This window comes from Carlito syrichta, unplaced genomic scaffold, assembly GCF_000164805.1.
Source record: "Carlito syrichta isolate Samal-C Ts95f unplaced genomic scaffold, Tarsius_syrichta-2.0.1 Scaffold316189, whole genome shotgun sequence".
NCBI lineage: Eukaryota > Metazoa > Chordata > Mammalia > Primates > Tarsiidae > Carlito > Carlito syrichta.
In genome coordinates this window covers 669,425-680,993 of record NW_007260285.1, presented here as the reverse complement: position 1 = coordinate 680,993, position 11,569 = coordinate 669,425, and the positions used below count along the sequence as shown (strand labels likewise).

The window sequence follows — 11,569 nt, the reverse complement described above, 5'->3', positions numbered from 1 at the left end:
GGATCGCCAGAGCCCAGCAGGTGAGGCTGCGGTGGCCGGGAGCGGCCACTACACTCCAATGTGGGCGACAGAGTGAGACTCCAAATCAAAAAAAAAAAAACTATATTAAAATTTTCTAACATTACGACAATGCATAGTGACTAAGTTTGTTATTCAGCATACCTATAATTAAAGTCATTATTAAAACAATGTGAAATATAAAGGTATTTTAAGCAATATGTTTTACATATAAAAATAGATCATTTCTATAGAGACTTGAGATGAAGGGTGGAAGGAATAATAGTTTTCTCCTTTTCTGATTTCTTCTCCTGACTCATTGTCTCAACCCAATTACAAGTTTCATTATTATTACCAGCTATAGAGAAGTAATCAAACAAAAGGCATCTGGGACATATTACTTGGTTTTACCTTAGGATTAATGGAATTCTTTTTTTAATATTAAAGATGTGGGGTACAATTTAGGATTAGGTAGATAAGTGGTCATTGTACAGCTTGGTGGGACTCCATGCTCACAGCATCTGACCCAGTGCAAGTCTTTTCTCCTGCTTGGGCTGTGACTGCCCACCACTGTGCCATGCCCAGGACTCATCTGCCGAGGGACCCACGGCATGCCTATGGCTGGGAGGGGGTGAATAGTCTCCAAGCGTCTTGGGCTCACTTGCCCAGTCTCGTCCACTGGGCAAGGCTTCACTTCTTGTGGGAGCCTGGTGCAGGGTGGGCATGGATCGTCTGGATTCCTGTGTCTGCCATGGTTTTCTGTTCTCTATGTGTTCAAAGAGATCTTTGTGGGGTACAAGGTGTTTCCCCCATCCAAAAGTGTTCAAGATGTCTTCGTTAATCAGTGGCTGAGTCCCTAATCTTTGCCTTACTAGCGAGAGAGGTGTTGGTCTGCTGATCCACGGTGGCCATTCTGGGAGATGTTTCTGCTATATTCTTATTTGTTTTAGTCTTTTTTTCCATGGTGGTTAATTTTATACAGTTGCATTGCCTTTAAACTTACTAATATTTTGTGTAATCGGCTCTTAAGTACATCTGGTAAATTTTTAATTTATATATTGAATTTTTTCAGTCCTAGAATTTCCATTTAGTTCACTTTTGTATATTCTATTTCTCTCTGTATTATGTTCTTGTCTTCTTTAAATCCTTTAGTATGTTTATAATCGCTATACTAAAGCTTTGGTTTGTTAATTATATCCCCTTTTAAAGTTCTATATGCTTCAATTGAATAATTTTTCCCACTCCCCTCAGTTATTGATCACAGTTTGCTTCTTCTTTGAATGCTAGTATTAGGAGGTTATGGATATTTTTAAATATCATACCATCCTTTGATGGACTTTATTGCATGTTGAAATATCTTTTGGTGGGTAGTTAAGCTACCAGTGAATCAACTGGATAATTTAAAGTTTCTTTTCACTTTGTTAGAGGGTCTAAAGGAGCTTTTCCTTATGTCTTATTTAGTCTTCATACTAAATAAAATAATAAATATTTCTCAGTTACACAGGTCCTCTGGAAATTGTTCCATTTACAGATTCCTGACAATTATTTCCCCAAACTCATGGAATTTCACCAAAAGTATGCAGAATTTTATTATTCAGGAACAAGCTCAATGGGGACCCTACGCAGATTTCTAATGTGTTTCTCTGCACAAGTCCATCTTCTCGCACACAGTGTTCCCAAATCCCCAACCACCTCAGCCTCATAATCTCCCATATCCATTCCCTCTATTCAGGGAGACCACCATGCCAACTTGGGTTTCCTTCCCTCAACTGTGGTTCAGAATGCCTTCATACAACTATACATACAGGCTCATTCTGTGCATTTCCCTTCTCCCAAAGATCACAAGCCTGCACTGTTTTTCAATCAATGTCTGTGAGCAGTCGTTTTACATATTTTTCCCATTTGTTGGGAGAGAAAGCCCATTTCTAGTAATCCGTTATAGATGAAGGTTGAATTCTTTCTTTGGGTGACTTTTTAAAAGTCTATGTGCCAGCTATATCCTTAACATCATCTACTGGATAAAACATTCAGACATTCATAAAACAATATCAAGTGGTTTTTGAATAGATAATGAAGAGGTGGGACAAGAGACATTTAAATGCTAGCCAGTTTTAATGCTTTAAAGATGATAAGCAAGACCTTCACTCATAAACAAAATGATTACATTCGATTAACTTGTAAAAAAACACAACTTTTCCACAGTGGTAAACTATAAGACTTGAATCAATAAAAAAGAAAGAAAGAAAGAAAAGAAAGAAGTATATACTTCATGGAAAGGACCAGTTGAAAATAAGTAGGCTGCTAAATGAAAACGTGAGGATTACAGAGAATGAGGTAAGCAGGCTTCTAGCCAAGATACTGAAGACTAAGAGTGATTTTCAACTCAGTGCAAAAGGATACTTGGTCCAATATGTGTAGAAAAAAAATGAAGTATAGAAACTTGTGATGCATGGAAAATAACCAGCCAGTCACAACAACCAAAGGCACCACTGAGGATCACTGAGCTAACAGAGCTGTGTAATAGTCCTAATCCATCTATGGAGAGGAAAGAGGGAAATAAATGCTATGAGGTTAAAGAAATATATTCCTGTCTGTTCTCTCTCTCTTTCTGTCAGTTCTGGTGCAGGCAACAAAGCATCTCACAGAGTCAGAGGGGAGAGGTTATTTCTTTCACCACACTGAGGTCTTCCCACAGGAGAAGAGCATGATGCCCATGCTGTTTAGTAAAAGCTGTTTTGGAAAGCAGTATTAAAGCAAGAATGCAGAGCCACCCGATTTGCAAAATACAAGGCTCCTAGTGTTACTAACTAAAGATATCATCTCTATAGACTACAGTTCAATCCAACTATCTCTAAGAACATGGCATGAGGAGATACTGGGCTAAAAACTAGGGAAATATAGGTAACTCAGATTATTCTATCCCTCTAGTAACTTACAATACAGAAGAACAATCTGAGATAAAAACATTCAACATTTTTGACTGCAATTATTTTTCATTTATTTAATGAGAAGAGATAAAACCACAGGCAAAATTGGAACATGCAAAATCTGCAAAAAGTTAAATTTGATAAGATTGAACAGAGTACAAGTTTAATGAAAAGTTGGGTTTAGTAAAGTCTATAATGGTCAGCAAGGATGACATGTTTTCTACAGCATTCCAAGGTTCTAACAAAAATGACATATTTCATATATATGTAGATCTACTATCTGATGCAGCTTAGCGTTTTCTAATTAGAAGCTATAGAGACTCAAATTCTCTATAATTTTAGATTAATAATCTTAAGAGAGGATAGTATTGAGACCGTTGTGCTATCAAAAGAAATACTAAGTAAATGTGACTGACAATTCCTCCCCTGCCAATTCAGAGTGCAATTCAGGGTGGCCAAATTACACTCACATCATTGCAAATATACTTCTCTGTCCTGTGAACTTGAGTTGAAGGTTTTTCTTCCCTCTTTATTGCAGAAACGAATATAAGATAATAAATGAAGCTTAATATGTTTGTAATAACTGATAAGAAAAATGATACTTGAACACAAAAGCTGAAAATGTGGAAATCTTAAATAGCATTAAATTACTTTTTTCTCCGAAATTATCAAATTTATTATTAGATCCAATAATCCCAAAGACACTTGAGTAATAAGGGCTCTCAGAAACCTACCTCCTATACATGTTTTTTCGCACTCTTCCAGACTGTCAAATCGATTCTGATTTCCTTCACAGCCCCCGTATATAAATTCTTCACATTGTTGAGAATAAATATTGAAGAAAAATCTCCTCATCATTGCTTTGCATGGGCCGTCATCTGCTTTCATTCCACAAAATGAATGCAAAGGTTTCGTTGATGGCAACTCAATATCTACAAGGTAAACAAAAGATATAATAGGTAATCCTTTATCAACACTATACTAATGTTCTTTATCTTATTTTTAATATGTTCCGGTTTTAAAGAAAAGTACATTAGTACATTCTGATAAGAAAACAAAAAGCTATTCAGTTAGCAAAAATGTAGATAAAGTTTGGTCTTGGTGGCTCAGTCTGTAATCCCAGCACTTTGGGAGGCTGAGGTGAGTGGCTTGCCTGAGCCCGTGGGTTCAAGACCAGCCCTGGCAACTTGGCAAGACCTTGTCTCTACAATTAAAAAAAAAAAAAAAATTAGCCGAGCATGGTAGTGAGCGCCTGTAGTTCCAGCTACTTGGAAGACTGAGACGGGAAGGATCGCTGGAGCCCAGCAGGTCAACACTGGGGTGGCCGTGAGTGTGCCACTGCACTCCAGCCTGGGCGATGGAGTGAGACCCCAAACATAAAAAGAAAAAAAATGTGGAAAAGGTTAATAAACATATCAAATGAGATACATCTTATCAACTACTAGTTTATTAACTATTAAAGTTTAATATTTGATTGTTACAGAGCTCATCAAATACCAAAGGAAAGCTGTAGAATATTTTTCCTAGACGCTTGTTGAATAGGTGTTGCTTAAATCTGTATCGGATGACTGGAAGAGAATCGAGTAGTAGTTGTAAGGCACATTAATTCCAATAATGTACTCACCATAGGCTACATCTTTTAACTCAACTAATGGATAATTCTTTGAGCGCCTCTCCTTAATCCACAACTGTGTCTTAAAAGTAACAGCATATTCGTGTTTATATATGCACATGTTCTATATATGCACGTTTCTTAATTATAAAAATGTACATGTTTGATGTTACAAATGAAATACACTGCGTGGTGTATTATTTTAATTGCCATGGTTGGATTTAATAATTTGGAAAAACTTGAGCAATGCTTTCTATGTTTTAAATAGAATGAGACTATTCTTCTGAGTTTGAGTTACATTTTTGGGAACAGACATACATGCAAAAGAGACTCAATTAAGTTTTAAAAAAATTTATTTTTATGAAGTCCTCTATTATTTTTAATAGAGGCCTAATTTTAAATAAGTTGCATTTGTTTACCACTATAGATAGACACTGAAAATTGTGATTGCTACAACCAAAATAATAATGACAAAAAAAGCCATATAATACCTCTTGAGTATTGTCTATATGTCTATATATTTCTATTTCTTTGGGAATTGATTATTGACTCCAGAGGATATTGAAACCTGAAAAGACTTACACCAACTTGCCCTGTAGAGGGCAGCAGTATTATATTAAATTAAACCAGTTGTTACCAGAGGCTTCAGAAAAGTGTTTTATTGCAGTCTAAGATAATTTGCTTTGAACAAAAAAAAATAAATGTCACCTTAATATTTTCATATAAAATATTATTTAAGTGTGAAATAAAGATAAGGGATAAATTTGTGGGTGTACAGTAGTCTGGAAGGAAATACATTTTAAATTTTCTGTAATTTCGAAACGTCAATTTTTTTAAAAAAGAGAAAATATACATATAATAAAAGTTAGATTAGATAATTTTATCACATCACGTTCACCCTTTATATGTTATTAATCTAATGATCTGTTTTGAATTCATGTCAAGTATTAGCCAGATTTCGGTAATATTACAACTCTTTGTAGCAAAGTGACTGAAATGTTATTAATTTTTTATATGTTATAAACTGATGGTCTTTACAATCTTGGAATGGTTAAAAATATAGCTTTCTATACATAAGTGGTATTTTGATGCTGTTTGATTCATTTGACACTAAATGTGAATTGTATCTCAATGACTAACACAAGTTTCAATTTTTAAAAATTTGAGTTTAATTTAAAAAATATTATGTCACCATTTTGATCGATTTGATAATGACAATGGCTATTTTTTAAATGGCAATAAAGTCAGTCTATGAAACCAATAAAACAGTAAGTTTTTTAGACTACAATTGATAAGGTAGAATAACATATAATAGAGAATTACTATGATACAGGGACAACTTCAGTACTGAATACAGTTGTCATGAACTAGTTAAGTAGCAAGTAATAATGCTAATCAAACTTTTGACTTGAGTTTATGCAGCTGTATATTTGTGTGCTCTCAACTTTCTCTGGAGATATGTTATTATATTGATGAAATATAATATTTGTATTTACCAATATGATATTTTAAAATAATTTTCACCAAGAATATAGCATCCTTAAATTCAATAAATACTTATAGTATCTATGCAAATACTTTTACCAAAGTGAGTTAATAACTACTGATGAATGTGACCTATAGCATATATGTACATTTTTTTTTTTTCTTTTTTGAGTTGGAGTCTCACTCTGTCGCCCAGACTGGAGTGCAGTGGCCGCTCCCGGCCACCGCAGCCTCGACCCGCTGGGCTCCGGCGATCCTTCCGCCTCAGCCTTCCAAGTAGCTGGAGCTACAGGCGCGCGCTACCATGCCCAGCTAACTTTTGATTTATTGCAGAGACGAGGTCTCGCCAAGCTGCCCAGGCGGGTCTCGAACCCGCGGGCTCAGGCAATTCACTCACGTCAGCCTCCCAAGGCGCGGGATTACAGGCTGAGCCACCGAGCCCGGCAATGTAAATAATTTTATCAAATAGTTAATTATTGGTGAATGTGTCATTTCTTTTCTTTATAATTATTTAACATTTTATGTTGATGAACTTATCTAAAATATGACAATTGACTTTAAAATGTCCCTCAGACATCTCAAGAATTTCTGGTACCTACAAATATGAATACTTCACGACAAAATTCAGGAATTCCTTAAATGCTTATAGATTTCCTTGAAATCCTCCAATTTTCTTTGATTAGAAACATGAGTACTTTTTAATATAAATTAATAACATAAATATTTTTGCAATTTAGAGGACTGCCAAAAATATTTTCCCTGGAAAAATGTCAGTATTTAAACAAAAATGACTTTTGAAAAAAACACATTTTCTCAACCACTAAAATATAATTATCACTTTGAATTCAAAAATCCCTGAAAGTTTTTTTTTTTTTTGACTAGCACATTTATGAATAATTAGAAATGCTGTTTATATTTTCTGTCTTTCATAAGCACTTTAGAATGCCAAGATTGGCACTAAGTTGTGAGAAGCCAGAAAGTTTTGCATGTAGACCCCAAGTGGAATCTCTGACTTACTGCAGGTCAAAATAAGCATCATTGCTAGTACCGTGAGTTTTTCACTTTACACACATAAACATTTTCCCTGTTCCTCTCAGGCTAGTTGAAGTACCCTACCCTCATAACTGATAGAGATTGAACTATCAGTTCTGTGAATGTCTAATCTCAGAATCAGATTTTCTGTATTAAGGATATGCTCACCCCAAGTTCAATTTGCTATTTGTTAATTTTACCACCAGGTGGTAGCAGTTTACCACAAAACAAAAGACAGAGACAGCTGTAGCAGTCATACCTAGCAATAACAGCTAATGTTCACTGAGTAATTACTGTCCATTTAGTAATTGCACCATTTAATGATTATAACAGCCTTATGAGGTAGGTATTATGATCTCTATTTCATAGGCGATAAAATAGTATTGCAGAACTTAAGTAACTGGCTCAAAATCACATAATAAATAATGGATTTAGAATTGACCACATATGATTTTACACAAGATATCTTACACATTCTTAATAACTGTGTGATATTGTCACAGATCTGTGACTGAGATTCCTAAACTGGCATTTGGATTAAGCAAAAACATTTGGTTGTATAATTTCCAATCAATTAATAACATTTTAAAAATTTCGCTTTATAAAACTAAAAAGTAATTTCAGTGACAGAAGTAGGCAATCATTTTATAGCAACTTTCTAAAGAAAAGCACTATATATTAACTTTTGTCAACTATGCTTTATTAATTGCTAGCTGATTATCTTTATCATTTACAATTTAACTCATTCCTTATAGGAATCCTGTATCAGGATTTGTGTAGTAGGCTTACAACCCAAACCTGAGCACAGCATCTCTGGAATGGGGCAGTGGCTATCGGAACCACACTGCCATGCCACACCACTCACAAAGGATGGTAGTATGCTTTGGTTCTCACTTCTGACCTTGGGCAAACCATTTTGAATATCAATAATCATGTGTTGACCATGTACTGCCAGGCACTGTACTGCCACTGCAGATATGACAGTAAAGGCAGCGGCCCCTCTTTCATGGGGCATACAGACACTGTGGACTCTCTTATATTGATATTCAGGAAGTCCTGAGTGCTGTGTGAGTGTAGGTAGGATACTTCAGTAGCCTGAGGGCGTCAGAGACAACTTTCCTATACGTGAAATTGAGACTTGAAGAAAATGTTGATGCACACAAGGATTATCTGCCTGCGGTCATGATTCTGAAAAACACAGACATGACAATCTAATAGGAGTTTCAGCTGTGGCAGCCATATAAGTAAAACTATGGTTTATATTTAATCGTGTTTATAATTGATGACATGAATTTTTTGTCTCATAATCTGAGGGTTACAGTCTTGTCTTCTCCTCCCCGGTGTCCCGGGATATCTGGAAGTTTCATTCTCATAATTGAAGCCTGAGAGCATGTCATGTCTTTGGCTGTTAGAGTCCTCATTCTCCTGAAACTTGTTTGTAAATCTCAAACTTTCAGGTAACTCTTTAGGAGGCCACACATTGCTTGCCTCTCTGAAAAAGGAGACATTTTTTATTGGCAGGGAAAGACACAGGCATACACTATTTGCCTTTTCTGTGTCAGAAAATGTACCAGATGATTTTATGCTGTTTATGGAACTACTATATGAAATTAGTTATTGACATCATTTATTTACAGTTCAGGATACTGGGAGTAAAGAGTTTAAATAACTCGTTTAATTTTGCAAAAGTACTGGGTGGACAAGCCTACCTGCAAACTCAGATCTGTCTCACTTTAAATCCTATAAAAGATACATGCCTAGTTCTAAATGCTCACTGCTAATCTTCTCTCTCCCAACTCAAAGGAATTTTTTGAAAACATATCACCACTGCTTTTATAATCATTTTGCTTTAGCAAGAATTTTTTTCTCTATCATCCTCCCTGATGGTTAGACTGATAAAAAGTAGACTGCTGTTTGACTTGTGAGGGAAGCAATTTAATTCTATATACTTTTCTATAAATTATAGTACTCTATTTCAGTGAAATGATACACGTCTACAAAGTGATGATATGATTTTGGCATCATCTGATAAATTATATCTCCAAAATGGAATTTATTCAGATATGAGATAATGTTATCGCAAAAAAATAATACAAAACTAGGTAAAGCTTAACTGGTCAGCCAAGGAGTCTTCACATCTAGCTTCAAGATCAAAATTCTTTGTTATCCATCTAGATTCGGAAGCTACCTTATAGTGATTTTAAATTCTGGCCTATTTATTGGTGGGCTAATTCTGGTTTACTGGTTGACTGTGACAATAGCAACAATTTCAGGAACCTCTTGGGGAACTGGCATTCATTTTCTCAGTCTGATTGAGGGAGATTAGACTGGGAGAATACTGGGAACACTTGAACCTTTCTCCACCCACTTCATAAGACTGGGTTTACTTTATGCTCCACCTTCTTTATTTCTATAATCTCTAGAATGTCAGAACTTTAACTCACCCCCTCTTGAGAAAAGAACTGAATGAAGGATAGAAACTCATCTCATAATGTCCAACTTGCTATTTTGAAGAGGCACATTTTGGTTTTTATTTACTCAATAAAGTTCCCTCTCCAGGAAATCTTTATAACACCACTTCCCCTTGCCAGGCTCTCAGATTGCCAGGCTTGACTGAGTCTCCTTCCTCTTTGCGTCAATAGTAGTACTCTGTTCTTGCTTCTGTCACTTCATTTGCTACCTCAGACGGTCATAAACTGTCCACCCTTCAGTCTCCCCTAGGAAACTGTGAGATTTCATTAACCTTGTCTTAGCCATCACTGTTTTCTTAATACCTTCAACGGCTATGTATTTATTCAAACCTTATTAAAGGGAAGTACACTGAACACAATCACTTTAATGAGTTATTAGAGATATAAAATAACGTATTTATGGAAATCTTTTATACATCCTAAATTGCTACACTAAAAGAAGTCATCATTTTGCTAATATTCTCTTAGTAATATCAATGACTGGAGATTTCAACCAACAATTTGCCACAACACATAAATTTAAATAAAGGTATATATAGTCTGGGCTTAGTGGCTCATGCCAATAATCCCAGCACTTTGGGAGGCCGAGGTGAGCCTGAGCCCATGGGTTCGAAACCAGCCCGGGCAACTTGGGGAGACTCCATCTCTAAAATAAATAAAAAAAATTAGCTGGGCATGGTGGTGCATGCTGTAGTTCCAACTACTGGGAAGACTGAAGTGGAAGGATCACCTGAGCCCAGCAGGTAGAGGCTGTGTTGGCCGTGAGTGTGCCACTATATTCCAGTGTGGGTGACAGAGTGAGACTCCAATTAAAAATATATATATATTACTAAATAAATAAATAATGGAAGAAAGAAAGGTATATAACTATAACAACAATCAATGCATAATCTTCACCTTGTCCTATTTTAATGTTAATACTTTCACTTTAGACACAGAACTTTATGGGATTGGAACTGATCCTTTGGTGTCCTCCTTGACTAAATTCTTACAATGGACTCATCTGTGAAGTTTTTATTTTGGAAATATGGTCTGGAAGCAGCAAATGGCTGAATCCTCAGATGGATGAAGTTCCCTTTCCTTCTCACACTAATCCCAGGCAAAGAGTGGCACAGGTGTCACAGCCGGTTATTTCTATAGCATTTGGACCTTGCACTATTCCACAGATATTTCAGTGTTTAATATTAGAACCTGAAAAGAAAAATCTTTCAGCTGAAGTGACTTGTTTTGGGACTAATAAAAATAATAAAAATAAATACACTCATTAGACACAAGACATTTCCAAGGAAAAATGTCACTTCAATACCAAATCATTTTCCTACCCATTGGAAGGATATGATAGATGTTTAGATTAAAATTGAGAGCTTTGACTAGCTTCTACCATTTTACCTGTGAAACTTATATATTCTTCATCTTCCTCATGGCCAGCATTAAGGGCAGAGGCTAGACTAAGCAGCAGACAGACAGAAGTCCAAACAACACGTTCTTTCTTCATTGTACAAATCGTCTCTGAAATACAGAACCCACACATGTCTAGTAAGTAAAGAGCTAATGGAGACTCATCTAAAGACAGTAGGAATCTTATGCATATTTCCAAGTATACATTTCTGTGACATTTAATTTACATTCACATAAATCTCTCTCTGTACTCCATGAATCATATTTAAACCATGCATATGTAGTATTCTAAATTGTGGACAAACATATATTTGTTAATATTCAAGTACATAGTCTTTTCTCCACCTTGAAAATATAAATTAAAGCCAGGCTTGGTGGCTCAGCCTGTAATCCCGCGCTTTGGGAGGCTGAGGTGAGTAGATTGCCTGAGCCTGCAGGTTCGAGACTCGCCTGGGCAACTTAGCGAGACCTCATCTCTACAGTAAATCAAAAAATTAGCCAGGCATGGTAGCGCGCGCCTGTAGTTCCAGCTACTTGGAAGGCTGAGGCGGAAGGATCGCCAGAGCCCAGCAGGTCGAGGCTGTGGTGGTCAGGAACGGCCACTGCACTCCAGTCTGGGCAACAGAGTGAGACTCCAGCTCCAAAAA

General features: G+C 36.1%; 1 protein-coding gene across 1 annotated transcript in view; it reads right to left on the bottom strand.

The window, feature by feature from the left end:
- TFPI (tissue factor pathway inhibitor) overlaps positions 1-11,019 on the bottom strand; it is a 22,192-nt gene extending 11,173 nt beyond the window's left edge. The window contains exons 1-2 of the mRNA XM_021706874.1: positions 10,914-11,019; positions 3,659-3,856 (exon numbers count right to left, since the gene is read on the bottom strand). Coding sequence (XP_021562549.1) covers positions 3,659-3,856; positions 10,914-11,019 — 304 coding nt within the window. The remainder of the gene's footprint in view (positions 1-3,658; positions 3,857-10,913) is intronic.
- Between the last annotated feature and the right edge of the window lie 550 nt (positions 11,020-11,569).